Here is a 26,006-nt window from a genome sequence, read left to right as displayed (position 1 = left end):
TCTGTCTTTCAAGATCATCCTGGGTACTCTCCACACTTGTATAATCCTAGACATAACCAGGCGTATAGGACTGATGAGAGGTAAAGCTATTTTAGCAGTAACATGAAATTTAATCTAAAAAAATGCAATTAATGATATGTAGTTTACTACTTTATTTGAGGAGACCCTAGGAAGGAGAAGGGGAAGGTTTGCTCGGAGCTGACAGTTTTTAAATGCAAGAAGTCTAGAAACTGTTTTATAGAAGAAGAGAAACATTTTAGCAGATACAACATGGAAGGATATGAAAAGCAACATTTCCAAAAGCTCTCTTGCTTATACACTTTGGAAAAGTACAAGGGCTGAATAGTGAACCTGGAAGTCCCCATTGCACTTGGTGGAGAAGTGAATCCGATATAGCTACTAGTAAGCCTAGGGAAGCAGCAACCAAACATACATCAGTTGTGCGATTTAGACACCAGCGATATCACCCAGTATGTTATTGCCCTCAATTTTATTGAGCACTATTGTTTAGTTAGATGCTACACCCTGCATGATGTTGATTTAGCAATTCTCATTCCCCACCACCTCGCAGTGCCTGTTCGTACATGTCATCAATCCATTTCTGTGTTTTCCTTTTCTATAAGCTGCCTCCCATTTGCAAAGATTAGTAAATAACTAGATAGAGCAATGTTTCTCAACCTCAACCATTTTGAGGTGGATGAACTTCAATTTCCAGAATTCCCTGGCCATCCCTGCCTTGGGATGCATCTTAAAAGAAACTGAGGTTGAGAAATGCTGACATAGAGAGTTCTTTGCTAGGAATTGATTTTATACTACAGGTAGTCCTCGACTTAACATCAGAATTAGCACCAGCATTTCTGTTGCTAAGCAAAGTGGTCACTAAATGAGTCACACCCAATTAGCAAATCTGGCTTTCTCCATTGGCTTTGTTCATCGGAAGCTGGCTAGGAAGTTTGCAAGTGATCACATGATCTCGGGAAAATGCAACCACCATAAATACATAGTGGTGGGATTTAAATTTTTTTTACTACCAGTTCTGTGGGCGTGGCTTGGTGGGCGTGGTATGGTGTGGTGTGGCTTGGTGGGCATGGCTTGGTGGGCGTGGCAGGGGAAGGATACTGTAAAATCCCCATTCCCTCCCCACCCACTAACCTGCTTTCCAGCTCCATTCTCCTGTGCAGGACAACAAAAGAAGACCCAGCTGATCAGGAGGCAGAGAATAGATGGGGGCAGGGCCAGTCAGAAGTAGTATTCCAAACTACTCAAAATTTCTGCTACTGGTTCTCCAGAACTGGTCAGAACCTGCTGAATATAACCTCTGAATACATGCCAGTTGCCAAGTGCTCAAATTTTGATTGAGTGAGCCTGGGGATACTACAAGCATCGTGAGAACCGGTCATAAATCATTTTTTTCCAATGCTATTGTGCAAGCAGTTCCTCAACTTTCGACCACAATTGAGCCCAACATTTATGTTGCTAAGTGAGAAATCTGTTAAGTGAATTTTGCCCCATTTTACGACTTTTCTTGCCACATTTGCTGAGTGAATCACTGCAGTTGTTAAGTTAGGAATATGGTGGTTAAGTGAACCTGGTTTCCCCACTGACTGCTTGTCAGAAGGTTGCATAGGGGGATCACATAACCCCAGGACACTGCAAATGTCATAAATGTGAGTCAGTTGTCAAGCATCCGAGCGTGAGTTTGGGGAATGCTGCAATGGTCATAAGTGTGAAAAACAGTCCTAAGCCACTTTTTTCAGTGCAGAGTTTCAGAAGTTACAATGTTGTAACTTCAAACGGTCATTACGTGAACTGTTGTAAGTCAAGGACTACCTGTACATTGAAAGGGTAGCTAAATGAATGGCTGTAAGTCAAGAATTACCCATATTTGTAGTTTAAACTACCTTCTCGTAAAGAAAGCTTAACTAAAATTATGCCGAAAGCTATTCAGAGGATCTGCATTGCAACAGTGATGACACACTGGCCTTAGGCTAGGATCAAGTCCACAATTATTCGGAATGAAAAGAACTGTCAGGTGTCTGGATTTAATCCCCGCAGCAGAGATGACTACTACTCTATTACCAAGGAAACGCAAATAAATCAGACTGCAGAAAAATGACACACCTTTCATGTTTAGTTATTATTTATTTTACTTTTTTTTTTAACAATGTAAGAATTAAAAATCTTCCATAAATAAAGGACTTGCCTGACAGCCTCCCAATAGTACGGTATAAAATATGAGCGATTGTACAAAACTTTTAAGGACATCAGGCAAACAACCAGGGTGGAAAAAGCCCAGCTGGTGCTCCCTGGAGCTCTGTCCTTGCCCAGAGGGATCAGGGGACGGGGTGGGGAAGGTGTGGGTGGGGGAATAGGGGCAGAGCCCCAGGCTCAGACCACAGGAAGGACGGAAAGACACTTGTCGTTCATACCATCACAATGGACACACACTGGCAATGGGGGTCAACGTAACATGTGAGGTCTTGGATCAGCCCCCTAGATCACCTCCACAGTACATCGCAGCCAGCCTACCTCTCACCTGCAGCTACTTTCCAGTCTGCAAACTCCTCATCCTCACCTCCTAAGGGGGTAAAGGGAGGAGCAATGAGCACAGATGGGCAGTCTTCCCAGGAGGAATGTGCTAGTTCTGCTGAGAGAATAACAGGTGGAAAGAATGCCTCTAACCAGAATGAAGAGGATAGCGCAGCCAAGGAAGTAGATCTGCAACACAGAGAGCAACAGAAATATCTCTGGCTCATTTTCTCCTCACAAACTAGTCCAAGGCTGGGTGTCCTGTGGTGGAGAGCCCTTATTTAAAAAGAAGCAGGTAGAGAGTTCAGCTGACTGATCCTAGGAGAGCACCTAAGGGGGTGACCATCTTATTGGTTTGCCCACATGAACGGGCCAGGGCAGATCAGGAGCTACCTCGAATCCTTTCCATGTAGCTGCGCAGCTCATCTGGGTCACGCAGCCCCATGTCCTCACACACCCAACGAATGTCATCTTCGCTGGCTACCAGGATGGACTGAACTACTGGTCCAGAAGCAGGGGGGCTGGGAGCAGAGTTGGACGGGGAAGCAAAGGTCACAAATTCTACACGCTTCCGCCGACCCCCCGCATCCCTGCCCTCTTTCTTCCTGGACAAGGTGCTGCTAAGCACTGGGTTCCCTTGTGCAGTCAGGCCCAAATTACTAGCAGAGACCCCCATTTCTGGTTCTGGTAGTGGAACTGGGGCCTCTGGGGCCAAAGCCTCCAAAGTTCCATCTGGCCCTGCACAGCAAGGGTACCCATCATTGGCAGTGCTAGAAGGGCCCCGAGGCTGGTCTTTGCAGGGTTGCTTGCACAGATCCAGCTGCCGACTAAGATCCTCCTGATCGGTGCCTAGCCAGACCCAATTGTGAGGCTGCTGGGCAGAAGAGGCTGGGCCAGATCCAGCATCAGGAGGCTCCTTGCGCTGATAACGGAGGACAAAGACGACACAGTTGACGAGGAAGATAAAGATGGCAAGGCAGAACACACCCAGGAGGACGTACATTCCAATCTCTAGATCTGTCACCCTTGAAGGTGCTTTCACCATCTCATCTTCCTCCACTTCTTCCACTTGTTCAATATCCTCATAGGAGCTAATACCAGCTCCCTCAAATTTGGTCATCGGCGGCCCTCGTGCTACTGGGCCACGCCTCCTTGAACCTCTGCCATTCTCTGTGATGGCTGCAACAGTCACTGCTTCACCTGACATGGCACCTTCTGCTCGCTGAAAGGGGCCCTTACCATGTTGATGAAGATCTTCTTGCTGTGGGCTCTTAGTGGTCAGGAGGTGCCAACCAAAGTTCACTTCCAGCCACGCTGTCCCCTGGGAAAGGGGAGCCTTATGCTTCCCCTTGCGGCAAGAGTCTGGGGAATGTAGGCTGAGCTGCAGGAGGGATCCCTGGCCTGGGCCTTCCGCAATGATCATTGGGTAAGTATGTTCCTCTTCCAGCCGCACAGATATTACTCCAGGATTCAAAGAAGAAAGCAAGAGAGATGCATCCCGCCAGCCATAAAGCTCTACTGGAGCCAAAGTGTGATCACTGAATACCAACCAAATGCTCAGAACTGCTTCCTGCAGAAAAAGAAAGAAAGAAAACTGGGCTCTCAAGTTGCCTTAAAATGGTAATGGTGGGTTGGGCAAGTTGGCAAACAAAGGCATCATTACCCACATTGGTAGCAGATGTAAATCACACCACCCAACTCGATGAAACAGCTTCCCCTTTACCAAATTTCTATCCCTCTTCTTTGACTACTATACATCATGGCAAAAAACCCTCACTGTACATTGATCCCCTGTCATGACACCCAAATAAAACAGATTTTGCAAATCTTTGAGAGGACAAGACACACAGATTCCATATTTGAAGATAATTACAACATGACATTTCTATCAAGTCTAACTTTAGCTTAAGTGAGCCATGGAAGGACACGTATGCACCCTCAAAATGCAGTTTAGTGCTTCTGTAACACAGAAGGATAGAAAATTAAATTCATAATGCTATGAATGGCTAGAAAAACTCCCTACCTGTTTTGGGGAATGCAGAGCAGAAAATCCTTGGCACATCACAGTGAAAACATTCAGATGTCCTGGTTCTGCAAACAGTGTGAGTGATAGACCTGATACCAGCTGGGTTTGCAACTCTGAAATTGAGACTTTCTCTTCTGACACCACCAAAGTCTGTTCCCCCAGGATAGAATCAGAAACAGGAGAACGCACCTGAAAAAAAATAGGGAATATATTGTTATTTCATAAGAAGACTTTGCACAGAAACTGTATCCATTTTGATGCTTCTTCTCATTTATTGCAACATTAAGTCATGGTTAACGGAATGATTAATTTGCCAGCCAAGTGACCAAATAGGGAGAGTGAGTTCCCCTCAATCACTGATAGATAGATATAGACAATGGATGGATGGATGATTGAATGGGTTGGTGCAGGGAGGGAGGGAGGGAGGGAAAGAGAGGGAGAGGGAGAAAAAAAAAAAGAGAGAGAGAGATGCTTATAATGTACAGTATGTTTCATAGATTGCTTGTAAAGCTATCACATCCCTCTTCATAGTCACTTTCTTCATACCCACACTCATCATATTATCCCACCATTTCCCCAAACTGGAGACAAAAGTAACATCCACAGCATGTGCACAGCTCATCCCTTTGAACAACTATCACCATGCTCCAAGCAAGCTTCTCATCTCATTCCAACCCATCTCAGCAAGGTATCACTCGACCCCCATTTTTTCCTCACATGTTCCTTACCTCCACAGAGGTCATTCCTACTTCACGGCCAACCACCACCTTTCCACCTTCCAGTGTTGCTATTCGAGGGTCTTGGATTCTAGCATGCTTCTGCACCAGATGGGAAACATCCAGCAGCCAATCAGAGCTTGGCATATAGGTCAGGTGACGCCCACCATCTAGAGGGTGAGCCACAAAATGGGTGAGGAAACGGACCCCAGCACGCTGGTATTGCAACCGACAGCCACGTGCTCTCCTCTCAGCTTCTTCTCCACCCTCTTCTGGTTCTGCTGGACTGTTCAAGGAAGAAATGCAAGAACTTAGCACATTTACAAAGCATAAGGCAGCTTTCCTCAATTTAATATCCTCTGGATGATTTGGGGTCACAGCTCCCAATATTCTATATCAGCATTGGCCTTGGTGATAGGGAATATAGAAACCATATTACAACTCTAAAACAGGCATAGAAACATCTACAGGGAACTAAGTTGAAGAAGAATGCCACACCTTCAAACCATTGTTAGTGGCTCTCTTGGAATCATAACACTTACCTCTCAGACACTGGGCCAGGTACCCTCCAGCCTCGTATTTGTTCCAAAGAAGTATCGGTCAGCTCAATACGCAAAGGCAAAAGTGGAGCCCAGACAGTAAAGAGTAAGGATGCATGCAGACGACGGTGCCAGAAATCCACCCTTACACCCCGTGCTCCTCGGCTCTCTTTTCCTCCTACATAGACAGCATCACATACATCTGATACCTAGAGGTGAATTAGAAAACACATTCAAGTCCACAGATGTGCATCCAAAGGCCTACGGAAGTGTTAGAAGAAAGCAAGAATGTCCACAGTGATTCCTTAACTCAGTATGGATTCATTTCTTTTGTTTTCCTCTAGAACAATTCAAGATGGAACCATAGCTGGAAATTGTTGTGAGTTCTTATAATCTATCAGTCGGAGACTGAAGCCTTTTGGGTGCTATAGAGAAATGGGTTGTAAATACCAAAGGAAATAAGGGAAGTCATACACTATCATTGGATATACTGGTATAATTATTTTTCTTGAGTTTCAACATTGCTCTGCTTCATTCTAGCTTCCCATAGAAATGGCATGTGCATGAAAACATGGAAGAAGAACATTGGACAAAGACAATGCTGTGGCCACTGATGGAGACCACTAGAAGGGAGCACGAGTTTGCTAGATCAGTGGAATGCCAGGTCTTAAAATGCATGGGGAGAAAGAGTAAAATTAAGGTGAGGTGTTATCAAGAGGAAGCTATGTGGATTAGGAACCAAGATTTCGAAGCATTCCAGGTAGTAATGCAGGGTCTATTTTTTCCATAAATACAGTAGACAATTGGAAATATAAAGTAACACAAACAGGCTGTCTGATTTGGAATGGGAACTCTGGCTAAGTTTGTACTTGATTACTAACCTCTTCTCTCTGTTTGTACAATATATGAAGTCATAAACTAATTGAATTGTCTGAATTCGCTAACATCCAAAACTTCAAATATTAACTAAGGTTAAAATTCAGCCTACCTTGTGAGAATGCAACCCCTAAAAATTTTAACTGATGTTATTAAGCATGTTTTGTAACTCTGAGTCTGAGTCTGAGTCTGACTCTCATCTGAGAAATAATTTGGCAATTAGAGAAGAAGACTGCAGTCTTAATAAATGTTGCTGATTTGATCCAGAAGCTTTTATGGCGGTATTTGTTTCTCACCTGTAGGACCTGCTTATTAGAGGATTCACATCCCATCTGCTGTGTTACTTCTGATACAGCGCCTCCTGTTTCAACCACAACCAGTCTCACAGGCACAGACTGGGGGATTCCTGTGAGGAGTGCAGTGTTCACAATTTCCTGCTCCTGGAGAGAGTCAAGGGAATTGTGTAAGGATCCGGCTACAAGTTATCCATGAGGAAAAAAAACACCAAGTTTCAGGCCTTACCTTTACTAGTGGAACCAAAGCTCGCACATCTCTCTCCGATACTTGGATCTCCCACACCATCTTGTCCTTCTCAGCCTCAGGATCCTGGCCAGGGTACTCCACTTGCCAGGTAACAGGGCGTGTAGCAGCCAGAGCACCTGTACCATTCTCCACAAGAAAATCCAAATATAGGAACTCTGCAGAATCTGCTGCCCTAAATGGAGAGGTTAGAAGTCAACACTTAAGAGATCAAAGAACCCAGGGAAAACTGAGGAGATTATAAACTGGAACAATAATATGTCCACCTCACTTATCTTGATCATCATGGAGCTGAAAGAGTTGAATAGCATTCTCTGGTTCAAAAAACTGACCTATTCAAACTTTCAAAAGATATTTCTCATATTGCTGACTAGAAAAAAATGAAAAATTTGTGGCAGCTGAACATCTGCTGCTACATAAAGAGCACAATATTCAGTTTAAAGGCACAAAAGTACAAGCAATCTTGTCAAATCATCAAGTATGTCTACTTAGAAAAGCTATTGAAATGTATAAACTTTCCAATAACTTGAACAAGAAGGTTAACAAAGCCTGGTTTCCAGCTTTACATCATACCAAAATAAAGCTGCTCTTAATTAACCAACAGCAGATAAACTTTAGGACAATCTAATCTGAAATATAATAAACAGCAGCATGTTTCAAAGACCAACAAAAAAAAATGACTTCCTCTGGAACTTCCTCAAATCAGACAAATTCACCTGAATAAAAGCCCAATCAGAAACTGGCTTTCCAGAATACCAGTGACATAGTCCAGTTACAAATTAGTTCTAGTGCACACACAAGAATTCAGTCAGTTTGAGGAGCCAAGAAGTGTAAAAGATCACTTTCATCTCTGAGCTGTAGCTACTGGTGAAACATCAGGATACCAAATAATTAGCCCCTAGCCTATTAACCAGAAACTCAGCACTATTAAATCAGTTTCTGATACCTTTTCTGCTCTGGAGCATGATCAAAGCAAAGAAATATACAGTAGATGTTGCTTGAAATGCCTCCAAGATGTACGCTCAACCAACTAATCTTGTCCTACTTTTCCATAGTACGATTCAAGGATGGCACCAGAATCGTGCCTCTAATAAGCATTGGGGAAATGGATATTTTCTTCCAAGTCTTTCTTATTTCCTGCCTTGGGTATGAGCAATCTGTGTCCTATGGATTGCATGAGCCTCTCTCCATTTTATGACTCTGAGAAGCCACAATTTTCAGCAGAACGTATCCTTTCTTTAAAAATTCCACCTCCCCACTTTCTACAAAAGACTTAAGGGATGAAATATTTCAGCTGCATACCTGGGCCAATTCTTCTTTGTTTATCAAAAATTAAATGTTGAGATAGTATAAGGCAGATATTTGGCCAGAAGTTTGAGTACTAATTGAAATGATAATAATAATGATTTTCATAACTGAGGTTGCACTTTTTATCTCAAATGCAAGTTCCTTGTAAAATAGATCTCTGGTTTTGCTTTGTTTTGAACCTTACTCTTAGGTACTGTCTTTGAGCTCATTCTTTTTTGGAAGTGGCACAGGATGCTGGTGCTACCACTGGCTCCTGTGTTGAATTTCCCCCTCACTCTGAAGCCTCCCAGGTTGTCTTCACTTCCCAGTTGATAAAAGCCTGATGAGAGAAGAACCTCCAGAATCTCTTTTCCTGAAATTTGGTGGAAGTATGAGAAGCCAGGGAGGTTATAGACCTCTGGAGAGGCAAGTGTGCAACGAAAGAGGGGACAGTCTCTCTCATGATGTACCTCTTTATCATTATCAAGAACATGACATGCTAGGCCTGAGTATTTCTCTCAAAAGCTCAACTCCTTGAGAAGAATTTTTCAAGCAAATTCTCTCAACTGATATTAACAAATGCAGAATGGCGCTGGGGTGGGGGAGGCAGGATGCTAGATCAAATATGATTGGCTGGATTTTGGGGAAGAACTATCTCCTCATTCCCTCTCCCTTCATGATTATGCTTACCCAGAAAAAAATCAGAGGGGAAGAACTTTGAGGCTACCCAGCTGGAATCAATACTGTAGGGGGGAACAACAGGCAAGGGTTCTTTTGTTGAGATCCAAGGAATGAATATCTCAAGTATACGCGCTCCCTGGATTTCTGTCTAAGCTTCCTTAGCTCTTTTTAGATTCTTGGCCAGCCAGACTATTCAGTATCTGAAAATCAGACTTGCCTGAATAATACAAGGAGTAAGGTAAGTCTAATTTAGCAGAGAAAATTAATACGCTGAGGCAGTTACAGAACTATGCAAACAATCTGAATAGCTCTTAAAGACATAGCACAGCATACTAGGTGTAGACCTTTATTTCTAGGGCATCTCAGTTCTGTTAACAATGTCTGCTCAACAAGAGTTTAGTCCTTGTGATGGTGAAGAAGGAAACAGCAGACAAACATTTGTTGGAAGGAGAACCTGTCCCTTCTATCACTAACATGGAATTATGCAAACTGAAACAGTTATATTATTATATAAATTAAGGAAACAATGAACTTTGCCCAGACTAAATGATGCAGTATTCAACTTCCCTTCAAGCAAAAAATGAATTGTTCTTTTACAAAGAATGGGGAGAGACAAGAGTAGATGGAGTCCTAGTTCAGTGCTTTCTTCATAGGTACAGTATGTGTAGATAAGGGCAAGGTTTTCCTTTCAAAAGAAAAACACCCAATGCATTACAGTACAAACCGTTCAGAGGTGCTACCTGATGCCTCATCCCAAGGCAAACCAAGCAATTCTGTAGAAGAAATTATGAGCCTGAAAGGCTACCTACTTCCAGTCTAACCCACTGCCAGAAGAACGACGACAAGTGATCAAAGCAGTGTGGTGTTTGGCACTCTTGAACTTGTCCAGCTTGGCCATCCAAGCCTCTGGTTTGGTGGGGCGAGCAGCCAGAACCTGTAATCCTTTCTTTACCTTGATTCTGAAAGGAAGCAGAAATTTTAAAAAAAGATGCATAGACAGAGAAGCAAAGACAGCCTCAGTGGTAAGGTTAGGGTGAGCAAAGAGAAGTCTTTGAAGGATAAGGACCTTTGGAAGAGATGAAAGCCTGCATCAGAGAACCCAGAGAGTAAATTGGCATCAAGAAATCCATAGGCTGCGGTAAATCTCAGCTCTGTCATCAACTAATTAGGCAATCCACTCTCTCACATCTTCAATCTCATCTACAGGAGTTTGCTGAATAATAGAGAAGCCCAACGTGACTATTTCCCAACTAAGAAATGTCTGCAATGAACTTGAAACAGTTAAAAACAATCTGATATTTAATTTAATTGTTCACAATTATGATTATTTATCAAGACTGTGCTTACTTTGACTGAAAAGTTCTTGAATTCAAAATCCTTTGTCTGTCATTCAGGTAAGTGCATAGCAACCGTCACTCACCGGAGAGTTAGCAGATCAGCTGTGAAGTTCTGTTGCAGAAGGAGAGTAGCAGTGAAAAGCTGTCCTGGGCGCAGGGCTGTGTCAGGAACTCGGACCATCACATTGTTATCCAGCCACACTTCCTGCCGCCGTGGAGGGCTCATCACTCTGATATCCACAGGGCCCACATAGTGAAGCTGCTCCTTGGAGCTTTCTGTACCCGGATGCGGCCTCTGCTGGGTTCGCACATGGGGACAATTTCTCTGCACCTTTCCAGGGAGAGTGGCCTCCAGCCTATAATACAACTCTGCCCTTAGAGTTGGGGTGACTGAATCCTCTGATCTGCGATGAAGAGTGCCAAGTGGAGGAGAGAACCAGCGAGGAGGGAGTTCTAGTTCCACCACACACATGCCCAGGGGGGCCTAGATAGGAAAAGAGAGAAACTCACATGCCATTGACTCATTGTAAAGTCCACCCTCAAGCTATGCAAACCTTATACTGTGCAATGACCTGGTTTATTTTGCCTAATTCCACCTACTCTAATAAGCAACAGGTCCCTGAGAAACTAGAGCCAATGTCCCTCTCTCTCACACACACATATCCTTCTCACATTTACACTAATGAGTGCAATAGCTGGATCAAACTTGAAACCTTATAGTGTTGGTACCTTAGTACTCAACTGCTTTGAAACTCACTGAATTTGGTACTGAACATATTTTGAGGCAAAAATTTTGTCCCGGAACTCATCGTTCGTTTAGTACTTAACCCACAAGATGGAACTTGTCACTGTTGGCTGCCTTGTGACTCACTGCATTATTTCTTACGGGGAAAATTTGTTTGGTACTCATTGTTTGTTTGGTACTAATCATGCCTCCCAAAACCAATTAACAATGAGTACTAAGATTTCATTGCAAATACATGATATATGTGCCCTACCACTTAGTTATGGTCCCTGCCCCAATTATCTGCTACTTTTAGATACTTTTCTGAAAGCACTTATCTTACACTTTAGTAACAATTCTCTCACTCTCTTCTCCTATCTTTCTAGGGAATCAGGTGATCCTTCAGAGGGATCACTTCCACATTTTGGAGTACAAGTCATCCTCAACTTACAACCTCAATTCTGACCGCAACTTCTATCATTAAGCAATGTAGTTGTTAAATAAGGTGTGCCTGATTTTATGATCTTTCTCTGCTGCAGTTAAGTGATGCCAGCATCTCCCACTGACTTTGTTTGTTGGAAACTTCCTGAGAAAATTGCAAATGGTGACCACATGATCTCAGGATGCTGCAACATAAATGCCAGGTGCCAAAAGCTTCATGGCATTTGTTGGTGAGGGGTGGGAGCGTTTATATTTGAGAAGAGAAAGCAATGCTCCAGACCAATCAGATGCTTTGCATCCTACTTTTGCTTTAAGCAATGTTTACAAGAAGAATGCTATTATTTAATATTTATCTACTTTTTAATATTTAATACTTAAATATCAACCTTTTCTACTCTGGAATCATGGATTCCTGGGATTAATTGCATGGCTCTTAGATCATACCAGAGGCTTGTTGAATTCAATCATCATATAGATGATCCACGATGATCCATATATCATCATATATTGTCCATGATCTCTTAGAACCTCCAAGCAACTTGCACCACATAACTTCACCTCACTTCCATATATTCACTTCTACAGTCTTCAACAGAATGCAGCCAAACAGCCACAGCAGAACTTTACTTTCCAAGCCATATGAGAGCCATATACAAATTGTATACAAAATCCACAATTTTTGAGAATATAAACATATATACTGCGCCTACTGCACAGAGGTGGTATTCAACAGGTTCGGACCAATTCTGGAGAACCAGTAGCGAAAATTTTGAGTAGTTTGGAGAACCGGCAAATGCCACCTCTGACTGGAGATTTTACAGTATCCTTCCCCTGCCACGCCCACAGAACCGGAAGTAAAAATATTTGAATCCCACCACTGTACCTGAAGGTGGCAGGCCCGATGCACAACCTGGGCTTGATGGAAGACATGCAGGCTGACACAAGGCAGGGGTTGTCGTTTTGACATCCAATCCTGCCCTTGGAGGTGGAAAAGAACACGAGCATAAGGCTCATAAGGAGATACTGTGCCTTCAATGGATACAGCACGGATGTCCCAGGTAGTAGAAACATCTGTGAACTGGGAATTATCTGCTGGAACTTCCTGGAAGGAAAAAAGAATCTGAATTCAGGATAAAATCTCACTAAACAAACCCAGGGAAGAATGGAACTTGGCAACGTGCCATTTCTTACACTGGGAATCTTCAGTGTGGTACCCATAGATAGCAAACCTGGTACCTATCATGTTTCCTGCCCCATTTTAAAACAAACAAACAAACCATATAAATAGTAAACTAGTTACAGAGCAAAGTGGCAGCCGCTAACATCATTCTACTTTACAAACATGATTCTGGATCCCATGTGGATACTATAAGAATTTTTAGAAAAGAAATACAATAGGTGGCTGTAAAACTTTATGTTGTTAAAAGAAAAGTTTATTTTAGAAAATATAAAACTGAACAGAAGTAATTAGCAATAGCAGTTTGATCTTTATACCACCCCATAGTGCTTTACAGCACTCTCTAAGTCATCTGTCAGCATATTGCTCCCATCTGGGTCCCCATTTTACTGACCTGGGGAGGATGGAAGGCTGAGTTCACCTTAAGCCCTATCTGGATTGAACTCCAGACTGTGGAAAGAGTTAGCCTGCAATACTGCATTCTAACCACTACGCCACCATTGGGAACATACTATAGGTGTCCATTCCTAACCACGGGGGCATCAAAATGTCAAAATATTACATTGTGACATCACATAAGCCCCACCAAATATATACTTCTGTTGTAAATCACATTTTGACATTTCCCCCCCTTACCTCTACCTCCTCCTGTTGGTGGAATCCTGAGAGAGGGTGTAACAAAACACGAAGTCAATGGTTTGGTTCACACAATAGACATTTTATATGAGTTTCCATGATACATTCTTAAAGTTCCAAATATTACTTAAGGATTGTGGTTTCCGTTTTACATTGAAACATCTTTGTAAACAATTATAAGGCAAATTTACCTGCTGGGCAGTGAAAGGAAGGTAGGTAGCCTGGATACTGGGTTTTCCTGCAAGTCGATGATGAAGGAAGAGGAATGTCTCTGAGTGAGAGCTGAAGGAAGCATTTCCTGGTGAGTAACGGTCAGTACGCTGAAGACGGAAATACTCTGAGCCATTGAGTACTTTTAATTCAGCTGGCAAATACACCATGTCAGGAGGATCTGATTCACAATCCGCTGCAAACAGGAGAACTATATCCATCAACATCAGACAGGTAACTTCCTCACTCCATAGACACTTACATTTGAAACCCCATTCCCATTCCCGATCCTTCTATGAGATGGAGGGAAACCCTAAGTAAAAGAATGGAATGTATTGTGTTCAAGTCATTTTGACAAAACTAGGAACTCACGACTTGGATCAGAGATAATCAATTGGTCCCCAGATGAACCATCTCTGGCTCCAATTATTCTAAAGTTATTATGCTAAAAATAATAATTCATATGTATAACAGTTTCTATCGGTATTGTTCAGAGCACTTTCAAACAACAAAGTAGGGCTTCAAGGATAGGACTACCATATCTCGCTGCAGTAATCTGACAAAGAAATGTGGACCACTGTTTTCTGCAATTTAGTACAGGCTGGATTCTTGCAGCCCAAATACAATACTCTTCTGTAAACAACCATCTAAAGGTGTAGATTAATCCCTCATCATAAAAAGTTATTTATATGGTTGTTAAGAGTCAACCCTGGGTCAGTGACACATAATAATTCAATGCAATTAATCTCCCATAACGGGTGACCGTATCAGAATAAATTGTGATTGTGGCCAACAAGTGTTTTATATACATCACACATGTAACCTCTATAACCATGGACATTCAACTCTTGATGTAGAGTGTGGCCTCAATCTAATCTCAATCTTGGAGATGAGAGTTACATTTTAATGGACAACCTCTTCTACTTCACAATCAATCTAAGCAGAACATCCATTAAATATAAGTCCAGATTTTCTAAGATTTCTGCCTAGTGATCAGTTCTTACAAGTAAATAGTTGCATCCATTACACTCTGCTTATAAATCCAGAATGATAGATTAGAAAGACAGACAGACAGAAGATCGATAGATTGATTCTGGTATATACCAAAATGGTGTGTGTGTGTGTGTGTAAACATGTGTGTATATCTACCTTATTCTGATATACATATATAGAAAGAAATATTTCCTGGTATGTAAGACTTAGTACACTGAAGACAAAATATTCTGAACAATTGAGTACTTTTAATTCAGTTGGTGAATCTGACAAATGACTGATGACTTCTCCTATTGGCTTAATTCAGTACCATGGAGAGTACAATGTTGTAACTGTATTGTGTCGTCATCATCATCATCATGTTTTGCTATTGATGATCTTTGTATTAGAATTTCTATCCTATGTTTTAATACCTTCATGATTTAAAAAAACTAGATAATATTTTGTTATATTTAAAAATGGTTTATCCATGCTTTGGATTCTGCTATCAATGAAAAATAGGTTATATATTTTGTGAATAAATATATACCTAAATTAATAAGAAAAATAAAAATGAATGAAATTGTTACTGTTGAGATTTCATATAATATTTTAAGATATATTTATTTTATTTCCTATATATTATCTCAAACTTTCATAGAAGCAAAATATATTGAGAGTGGCCTCATGTTGACTTTTTAGTGAGCTTTTCTTGTTCTTTTAACATAGGTCTGTAGTTCTGCAAATCTTGAAGTTCCCTCAAATTTTTCACTAACTCTTAGGAATTGCATTATTTTTGATTAACTAAACAAAAGGATTTTCCTTCTGAATATTGAAGTTGGTAATATACCTATTAAAATTTTATACAAACATGTGTCCTGAGTTCAACTGGACATTTCTCAATTAAGTGCACATTACTCAGGATGTAATGAATTCAGTTTAACCTATTTCACAGAAAGTATCCTCGGGATTGTATTATGAATTGAACTACTGTTGTATTCTACAAGAATCTGTAGCACAATTTCACTATGGACTTTTTTGGAAAATGGCTTGAAGATTACTGTGATCAGGGTTTTTTTGGAGGCACATTGAATGAACCAAATGATAACATTACACATGCAGTTTTTTTTAAACAAAAATTACTCAGGTATCAATAATCAGGAATTCAAGGTAACTGACATGGAGATTTCCTTTCATTTTATTTCAAAAACAACAATCCTGCAAGGTATGCTGTGCAGGGAGAGAATAACTGGCTCAAGTCACCCAGTAACTTTACATGGCTAAGATTAGAATACAACCTGAGTTTTACCAATCCTTACCCAATACTAGCCCTTCAATCACACTAGCTCTTAGGTGTCTCGTACATATTCCACTTATAAGTGAAAGTAGGCTATAGAACATGCTTCCTATGTTCTTGTGACATGATGATTGAACTGAGGCCAGATTAAGTCACACTTGGATCAGGCCTACTGAAATTTTGTGGCAGCCCCTTAGATATTGAAAAATTGCTGTCATGTCATCCCTAGTCTTTCTCTTTATTGGACTAGACATGCCAGTTCCTGCAACTGTTCTTCATATCTTTTAGCCTCCAGTTCCCTTGTCATCTTTGTTGCTCTTCTCTGTACTCTTTCTAGAATCTCAACATCTTTTGTATATTGTGGCGACCAAAACTGGTTGCAGTATTCCAAATGTGGTCTTACCAAGGCATTATAAAGCGGTACTAACACTTCACAGCATTTGTTAATGCAGCCCAGGACTTCATTGGCATTTTTTTGTGTGGTACATTGCTGGCTCATATTTAAGTAAGTGTCCACTAGGACTCTTTGATCCCTCTCCCAGAGCAGAACAGAGCACTCTCCCCAAGACCGATTTCAACAGTGCCCTTCACACCTTCATACCTTCACCTCCATCTCTAGTAATGTCCTAATATCTTGAGATAGTTTTCCATGGAAACGATTAGCATCTCCCACCTCCTTTTTTTGTAACCCACAGAGTTCCCCAAAATTGTTATTAACTGAATTTTGATAGCAAGTGGAGGTATGGTCTCTCACTTTGTTCCAAACAAAATGACTATCAATGAAGTTTTAACCTTCTTTAGGTTTCATGCAGCAAGAATAGCTTACATACAAAACTTAACTCCTGAAAAAAAAGGCATTACCATTAGAAATGTTGTTGTGCCCACTTTGATGGTAGCCTTTTGCCACTATTCTGGCTACCACAAAAGACTACCAATCAAGATTATCTCTGACTCATTAATAAGTACTATCACACTCATGGATATAGGGAAAGGTTTCCTAAATGTCCTCTTTAAAAACAAAACAATGCAAAATTCTGAAGACACAGTTAATCCTGTTTAGTTTTTTAAATGTTGATATATTTTTATTCTGCTTTTTCATTTTTTTAATTGGAATTCTTAATTAATTTTTCATCCAAATTCTTTGCCCTCAATGGATGCTTTGTAGTTATCTAAATTGCTTTGAGAAGACAAGATGGCTTAAAATATTTTATACAAATAGAAAATTGACCTTGACTCATTACTAAATAATAGATGGTAAAGACAAAAATAAAAGAAAACCACTGTAGCGCTGAGTTTGTGTCATATTGAACCGTTTTACTTTGTAAGTTGTATAATCAAAATCAAATGAATTGGGGGAAAATTAAGTGCCAGTCAAAATATGATTATTGATCAGGTTAAAGACTTTCTGAAGATGACTCTGCCAGAGTAAATTCAGCTTTATCAACAATGATTAGCTGTCTCTACTTAAAACTCCCAGATCTGAGCAGACAAACCTCAGAGTTTGACACTTGATAACAATGAGTTTATCAAATGATCTTCCAAATGTTTGCAGTTCAAAGCTGCTAGCCCCGGCTTTCCTGTCTATCAGCTTGATAATGTACTTTATCCCTTTTCCTCATTTTCTGACCAACACTTCAGTTTCATTTGGCTTTTCTGTTCAAAGCAGCCATTTTATTTCTTCGGGATGTGCAAAGGACTAATAAGAGTTTTTTGGAGGGTTTCTACTCACTCCCCTCAATCATTTGAAACAGTAATATACAACTAGATTTGAGTTTTGAGTTTTGGCATGTTTCCAGCTTCCAACAATGTTGAAACTGATAAGAACATTGTTTTAATTAACTGAAATCTAATGAAGTGCTCTGCAAATTACTTGTCTGGCAAAAGGTAGCATTTTGCTAACAGTGAAGCAGCCACATGTGGAGAATCTATATATATAAAAGCAAAATACTACTCACGCATCATCACAAAATCTCCAGAACCATAAAGCCTACAAACTTGAAATTTGGCATGTATTTGGCTTCTAGATGCTCACTAAGAAAGGGTTTTTCAAAATGGCCATCAGAGCATTAGTATTTCATATATTATTATTAACACGCTCTGATGCTAACGAGTTCTACTCCCCCTCCCCGTCTGAAATCTGTTCCAATGCAAAACACAAGCAGAGAAGAGTTTCAGTTTCAGACCTGCAACCAGCTTTAGCAGAACAGTTGAGCTAAGCTACACCCAGGCTCCTTGCTGTCTCCTTCTTGCTTACGCAGAAAATACTGTTTCAGTTTCCAAACAGGCCTCAGCTCTCTCACACACTGACAGGATGCTAGCCAGATGAATACTGATGGATACTGGTAGGGAAAGGAAGAATTTTTTCCCCTTATTTTTCTCCCCCAAAACTAAGCCCAATCACATAGTTTTGTAGCGAAGCACGGGTATCAGAAGTGGTATTTGGCAGGTTCTGACCAGTTCTGGAGAACCAGTAGCAGAAATTTTGAGTAGTTCGGAGAACCAGCAAATACTACCTCTGACTGGCCCTGCCCCCATCTATTCTCAGCCTCCCAAGTCCCAGTTGATTGGCTGGGTCTTCTTTTGTTGCCCTGCACAAAACAATGGAGCTGGAAAGCAGGTTAGTGGGGTGGGGAGGGAATGGGGATTTTGCAGTATATCTTTCCCCTGGAGTGGGGTGGGAATGGAGATTTTGCAGTATTCTTCCTCTGCCACATCCACCAAGTTATGCCCACCAAGCCAGGTCACGCCCACAGAACTGGTAGTAAAAATGTTTGAATCCCACCACTGATGAATATCCAACTAGTATGTATATATAGGTACTGTAAATGGCCCATGGAAAAATATTGTCTTTGTTGTCCATTTTATTTGGGTGTCTGGATTTTTAAGGAAGCAAAAAGTTTAGGAATCCCTGACCTAGTGATCTCTGGAATGTTGAAGCTCAAATATCATAAACCAAATAAAATCATCTGGATCCTACCTAAAATACATGATATGATCACTTCTCTCTAGTTCAAGTTCTCCTAGGCTGCTGCCTGGGCAGGGATAGTTACAAAGTGATTGATATTTGCAGAACAGAATGATCATCTCCTCCCTGAAGTCCCAAAGCATGCTGATAATTTGGGGTTTATTGAAATCTATGATTCTATAAAGCATTAGGCTGGGAAAGATTTTGGATAAATTCTAATGGGTGGAGTATGATGTGCTTGACATATTTAATTACAATTTGGCCATAGGTTGTGTGAGAATAACTACCTTCGCTGCACTATCTTCTCTTCAGCAATCTGCAGTTTGCTGGGCTTCCGATGCTTCCATTACATACAACGAGAAGACATTAGAAAGAAATTCCTAAAACAGGGCTTTTGTGGAGCGGTACTGCTATCACCACTAAGGGATAATATGTGGAGATAATCATTAGGCCCAATTCTCTGTCCACAAATTCATCGGAGAATTTCGAAAGGCAATTGATATTCAGCTCTAGCCCAAATGTCGCATTCTAGGAAGCCAAATTGCTCTGCCAAAATTGTACTTCTTTATCACTGATGTTTCTTTCCTTTTGCAAAAATACACAAGATCTTTCTAATTCATTCCCAAAATACAACTGTAAAATGGGGTCATCCAAAAGATAATTCTCTGCCCAAAAAAGTACTGAGCTCCATTGTTGGGTGGAGATGTGCACCTGACCTTCCCTGATTCAAATCCAGCATCCCACTTGGTCCTCCACTGTAAGAATGAAAATACAACATCCTTCAAAGGTCACATTGCAACACTAACTGCAAGCACGAACAATGTATTAGCAGAATCCAGGACCTGGGAATTGAAATGGGCAGAACAAAGAATGCACTGCTTCACTCATCCTCTTGCAAATTCAACAATTAATCAGTGGAACTGGTTGCCTTCAGAAATTATGGGTGCTCCTTGACTGAAGATTTTTAAGAAGAGAAGAACTGTTTGTTTGAAATGAATAGGATCTCCAGCTTGAGCAGGGTGTTGGATTAGAAGACCTCAAAGGTCCCTTCCAACTCTGTTATTCCGTGTGTGTTAATTAAAAAAATATATAAAACTAAATGCCATACAAAATAAATGTGGTATTATTACATATCCCATTCATATAAAATCTACTGCCACTTCTTGGATTAAAGCACAGAATAATGCATAACCATGACAGTTGTGTCCAGGGGTGGGATTCAAAATTTTTAACAACCGGTTCTGTGGGCGTGGCTTAGTTGGTGGACATGGCTTGGTGGTCATGTTATTGGCTGGGTGTGGCCAACTCAACATCACTCACATCGAGGCACGCATCTCCTCACCTAGCCTCTCATGACTGTGGGGATGCTGCAACAGTCGTGTGAAAAATGGTCATAAGTCACTTTTTTCAGTGCCATTGTAACTTTGAATGGTCATTCCACACAAGCAAAGTACCAGCAAAGGAGGGGGAAAAAACTCCAGAGAAGTTCCTGAGACAGGAAGTCTAGTACTGCCAAGAATGTAATAAGGGTTAAGGGAGAGGCAGTTTCTGTAAGCAAAACCAGAATGTTTACTTCCTGCCTTCGTTACAGGATTACGTCAGTAATTTCTTCTAACAACCGGTTCTCTGAACTGCTTAGAATGTTAACAACCGGTTCTAGCGAATAGGTTCTAGCGAATAGGTGCGAACTGGTAGAATCCCACCCCTGGTTGTGTCCATGGACAAGAACAATTAAAAAGCATTTCTAACCAGGAAAAATCCATCCTTATTATTAAGAATCAGGCAGGTTATAATATGTGAAATATTTATGCTAAACTTCAGATATGATGCAAGTCCAAATACAAAACTGTAATCCACAAAGGGGTTATTCTCATTACACCACATCACCTCCGTGTTCAAATGAGCTTTATGCCTATTGACCCACTGCAGCTACCATCCCTTGAAAGGGAAAGATACAGACCAATGCAATGTAGACTTACATTTATTTAAAACTACAGTAGAACCTCTGGTTGCAAGCGCTTCAGTTCACAACCAAATTTGGTGACGACCAACATTTTTTATCTCTGGTCACGAATGGGTGCTCGGGTGGTAACCAAACACAGCTGCAGTGATTTGCTTGTCTGTGCCAATTTCCCCTTCCATGCTGTGCCATTTTTTACGCGCATGTAATTCCGGTGACGTCCAAATTGGGTGACGACCGAATTCTCGGAACAGATTACGGTCATCACCTGAGGTTTTACTGTACCTTCCAAACCACTAAATTGATGTTTTTCTGTTTGCCCAGTTTAGGAGTAGTGTCAGGGTTCCATATAATGCACCCATAGCAAACAGAACTCTGAGGCAAGTAGGTTGTCAGGGTTCCAACAAATCCACCCCCATTCAAATCAAAGAAAAGAAAATTGATTTATTAGAAGTGGCCATGTTGGCATTTAGCTGGGTGCAGCCAATACTAAATTATACATTTCCTCCTTGACCCTGGTCTGCCCACCACCACCTGGATATGACTTCTCCAATGGGACACATCCATCTCCAAGAATCATCCATCATGCTCTCCAATAACCTTCTTACGCTCTGACAACTTTGGGCTGCTGGGGTGATTATCTAGGCATTTAAGGAATGCCTTGTTTTCCCCCACTCCCTTTTTCTGGCAGCTAAAAAGACCAAAGGAGAATCTTTTTAGTTGACATAGGTTCCTCAACAAATAGGTTTATTGGACATATCATATTGGCTCAAGCTGGTGAAAACTGACTCTGAATGTTCCCACAGTTTTCACCTAATTAGGTTTTTCCCCTTCCCCAAACAATCAGTCACATAGTCCAATCAAGGTGACATCCAGTTGCCTAGTAAACTTTACTCCTCCTCTCTCCGGCCACCTGTGGGAATGTCCTTGGTTCCCAGGAGAAAGTATTTTGTTTTGGCTAAAAAACCCCAGCTATCTCTATTCTCCCCTCCCTGTCCCTAAGCTCCAGTGTGGCAACACTTAAGCCTCAAAATGGCCTTGGTTTGGTCAGCTTCAGGGTTGACAAATAAAATAATAGAATCATAGTGCTGGAACAAGACTGGAGATTTATTCCTACCCACTGCTTGACACAGGACCTATAATGGAAGATATAGCTGCACCATCCATGATACTTGGCCATTTAGCCTTTTTAAAATGCCTTCCACATAAGTGATCTTGCCATCTCCTCCAGCAGATTGTTCTATTGTTGAACATTTTATATTTCCATAAACGTTTTCCTGACAGTTAGTCAAAGACTACCCTCCCTACAATTTCCAACTATTAGGTTCCCTCCTGCTTTCAGGAGAAATAAGAATGTCTGCCTGAAGGTCATTGACATATACAGAAACTCAGGTAAAGCAGGTGTGGGTTAGCATCACTTCAACTGGACACCAGTGTTAAAAATCAAATTGAAAAGCCAACCTGAGAATAACAGGCTTCTTCCAAGGAACTGATTAAAAAGTCATTAAGGCTGAGATTATCATTGGTGACTACTGTAGCCTTGATATCTATGCATTAGCTTTGAATCAGATGCTCTGTATGTCTTAATGCTAGAGCCTGGGCATTGGTGATGCTTATGGGAATCCCAAGTCATTTGGTTAATCCATGTTAGAAACAAAGTGCCAGATTACCAAATTATAGATCATCTGAGGGTTTGTATTCCTGAATGAAAGCTGACAATCCCTCTCTTCTAGCATCCAGCACTGCTATAGATGTGACATCTTAACTCAGAAAATAGGAAGAACCCCACCCTCATTCCCACCCCAATTTTGAAAGATGAGGCATATCCAAACATTTTTATGCCTTTATTTTCTGAAAACTGGAAACATTACATTATAGATACACTCCTAGAGAGCATTTTCAGCTTTCTAAACTGTTGCAGGAGATGTATTCACTAAAATTGTGTGGCTATTAATATAAATTACATCACTACATTTTTGACCATAGAAAACCATGAGTTAAACTGGCTGTCTATATGATCCTATCCTCAATGTATGCCAGATGAGCAAGGATAAGAAAGAATCCAGATTTCACTGTATATTGTATACTGTATACAATATACACTGTACATTGAGGTTAGTGGCCAGAGGCACAATGGGAAATTGCTCAGTCCAACAATGAATTTTTCTCGCACACATGCACACACATAAATCTGTATCAACGGTTATAATGCAACCTCCATAAAACAACATATTTTGCCATCTCCACCTGCTCCTCTGTCTGATGTGAGGCCAGAGCAGCAAACAAATACCCCCTCCCCTTCTCTGAACTGGAGAACAATCAGTCCATTAAAAGATGCTGAACCCCATGGGTACCCTTTATCAAAGCTCCCTCAGATTCTATGTTACAGGATTTCCTTCTGAAGAAGCAGCAGATGGTTGAGAGATACCATGACATCACTCCGTGCCCTGTTAGGTTCCAGAAAGGGGGGTGACAGGGTAGGAGCAAGGGACTCCTTACCAATCTGGTTTCTTCCTCCCCTGGGCTGTGACCTCTGACACCTCTCCTCCCTTCTATGCTAATAGGTGTTTCTTCATCTATTTTCCCCTCATCAACTTGACATGGTGATCCAACCACAGGCTTCCACTCCATGTTAAGAATAGAGTAGCTCCTCTGCAATAGATTTTGGGTCCATTTCTCACAACATGCCTGTTTTCTCTCCTCTGTTGGCCATAAGAAAAAACCTTTCAGATGTCATCTTGCACAACACAATTTCCTTTGGTTGAAATAGCTCTCCATTTCACAGTCACAGCAAAGTCAGGTATTACTGGAAAATATATCCTTCAAGGTTTCAGGCAATAATATAACTTTCCTGCTTACCTTATAAGCTTGCTTTTAAGAAGAGAACCAGAAGGATTGATTCAGTACTATAAAATGAACCCAATACCTCTCAGCCCCAAAATGTCTTTAATTCAAACCAACATAGGGTATAATCTATGGCTTGGAACAATGATCTCACATGTGCAAAATGATGCTGAGAATATTACTGGGAAGCATTTCCATATATTTAATTCTTCAGTATTATTGAGGCAAACTATATTCTGATGTAATCCCAATCATTCTTATTAAGGGATCCAGGCTGGCTATATATCTTTTGTTTATATGACTTCAGAGAGGGCTCAGAAATAAATTAAGAACCCAGGAATGTGGCTTGTTGTCTTTAGGCTCTTATAACAATTTATACCACAAGAGAAACAAATCAGGGGTAGCAAGTATATCAGGGGTAGCAAGTATATAAGCTTTTCTTGAGCCTTTGTATCTCCCCTATGTGTGAACTTTAATGCTGATAGTCATGTTAGCCAGGGAAGATTCATGTTGTAGTCTAGTATCTCTGGAGGGTATCTGGCAGGGAAGGAAGGCTGCTTTGCCCAAACCGAAGGGTCTTGTCTTAATTCTTCAAACATAAACATTGGTAACTACTTATCCTCACTAGAAAAGCTCTAAATATAAATAAGGAGGATCTGAATTTTTTTTCTGGATTGCTTTGTAAGAAAAGAATGCAGGGGGTGAAGTCAGAGAGCAGCAAGTAGGTCAATGATAATCATATCTGAAGAGCTTTTCTAGCCATATTTCATGAGCTTTCCAGCCAGTTGGAGAGTCGGACGGAGTATTTTCAGGGAGCAGTAAGGCACAGCTGTATTTGCTTTTCTAGGGAATTTTATTTCCCGGGGGAAGCCGCGTCCGTTTCCATTCATCGAGACTGGGAGGAGAAAGTCTCTCCTCAGGGATTGACCCTGCCCTGCTGGAAGGGGAGAAGGCGTGGACTACGGAAGCTAATTGAATCATAGAGCTCCCAAACGGCTCCTTTGCCTTTCAAGGTAAATTTAACCCTGTCCTGCAGGTGGTGGGATGGGGGTTTGCATCTCCAAGATCTCAACAGCCCTCTAAGGAAAACCCGCGACTGCAAGTAAAGAAGGTGGCGGAAACTTGCGTGGGGGAAAGAATTTAAAATCCCGCAGCATTTGGGGATGGTCCAGGTTGCGAGAGGGGGAGGTCCAACCTGGGGGGACGGACGCCGTGGGCTTTGGCAAACAGCCGGAGGGCACCTTCTTAACGATCCGTTCCTTGGAGTCCGAGAGGGGGAGCCCACGGCGGCGAGCCCCAGCTGCTCGGTTTAAATACACACACACACACACACACACTCACAGCGGCCGGCTAGACAGGTTCAGTGTTTCCATGGTGATCACCCGGGAACGCGGGATAGTTTTCCGAAGCCGAAGCCAAGGGATTCCCTTACCCAACAAGTCTCAGAGGTGGCCGAAATCCGAAGACCCGAATTGGCCGATTCCCGTCGGAACAACAGACTCCCCGCCCCCCAGACACATACACACTTCTCCTGCCGGAACCCGAACTCAGGGACCCTCCCGGGGAAGGATCAGTTCCCTTAAGGTTAGGACCGAGCTGGGGAACTTTTCCGCCGCCGGCAGCCAGACGAACAACCAGGACTCACCTCTGGGAGCGCTCAGGAAAAGAACCGCGAAGACCAGCCAGAGCCCGGGGGCGGCGCGGCTGGAGCCCATTCTGCCGGACCCGACCCGCTTCTCTCCCTCCGCTCAGATGCCCACTCGCGCCGCTGCAGGACGCAAGTCCATCCCCGCCGGGCCTAAGTGCCCGGCGCGGCTGCAGAACTCGGCTTCGGGCAAGCGCCAGTCGGAGCTGTGGTCCGTGCGCGTCCGCCCCTAGCTGACCCAGTCGCACAACGCAGTCCGGCCGGATAGTTGCTGAAGCTGTAGGTGTTGCTGCCGCCGCCAGGCTACTCAGACAATAGAGATAGGCGAGCGGAGGAGGGGAGGGGAGCACATGGGCTCCGCTCCTGCCTGGATGCCTGCTGGGTCCTAGAACTCTTCTGTCGCGCTAGCTAGCCGCGCCTCCCCGGGACGAGGCCGTCGGCTTGGGCAGAAATTGATCGCGATCGGAGCCAGGCGGAACGGTGGCAGAAAAGGAGAGAGAAAGTTAAAAAAAAAAGAGAGAGAGCCGCGTCTATGGAAAATGACTTGTGATAAAAGAAAAAAGACCCAACAGACGTCTGGATACTCTCTCTTATGTCCTAAACA

General features: G+C 42.0%; 1 protein-coding gene across 1 annotated transcript; it reads right to left on the bottom strand.

Moving 5' to 3' along the window:
• Nucleotides 1–2,125: 2,125 nt before the first annotated feature.
• TMEM132A (transmembrane protein 132A) lies at nucleotides 2,126–25,724 on the bottom strand. Its single transcript, XM_026682574.2, has 11 exons — nucleotides 25,403–25,724; nucleotides 13,701–13,915; nucleotides 12,580–12,798; nucleotides 10,615–11,015; nucleotides 10,004–10,153; nucleotides 7,209–7,401; nucleotides 6,983–7,126; nucleotides 5,814–6,019; nucleotides 5,284–5,557; nucleotides 4,553–4,744; nucleotides 2,126–4,099 (listed from the first exon to the last, which is right to left on the bottom strand). The coding sequence occupies exons 1-11, from the start codon at nucleotides 25,470–25,472 to the stop codon at nucleotides 2,912–2,914; spliced, it is 3,252 nt and encodes a 1,083-aa protein (XP_026538359.2). The 5' UTR covers nucleotides 25,473–25,724; the 3' UTR covers nucleotides 2,126–2,911.
• Between the last annotated feature and the right edge of the window lie 282 nt (nucleotides 25,725–26,006).

Source organism: Notechis scutatus, chromosome 1, assembly GCF_049901735.1.
Source record: "Notechis scutatus isolate UNSWTSFEM ecotype Mainland chromosome 1, rNotScu1.2, whole genome shotgun sequence".
NCBI lineage: Eukaryota > Metazoa > Chordata > Lepidosauria > Squamata > Elapidae > Notechis > Notechis scutatus.
The sequence above is the reverse complement of the archived record's forward strand: the minus strand, read 5'-3'. Positions and strand labels throughout refer to the sequence as shown.

What these genes read in the sequence shown, in the direction of transcription:
- TMEM132A (XM_026682574.2), bottom strand. Translation starts at nt 25,472, where the DNA reads ATGGGCTCCAGCCGCGCCGCCCCCGGGCTCTGGCTGGTCTTCGCGGTT. An exon ending in GCTGATCTGCTAACTCTCCG is followed by an intron (nt 10,154 to 10,614) that starts GTGAGTGACGGT and finishes GCTTCCTTTCAG; the next exon opens with AATCAAGGTAAAGAAAGGAT. An exon ending in CTAATAAGCAGGTCCTACAG is followed by an intron (nt 6,020 to 6,982) that starts GTGAGAAACAAA and finishes ATTCACCTCTAG; the next exon opens with GTATCAGATGTATGTGATGC.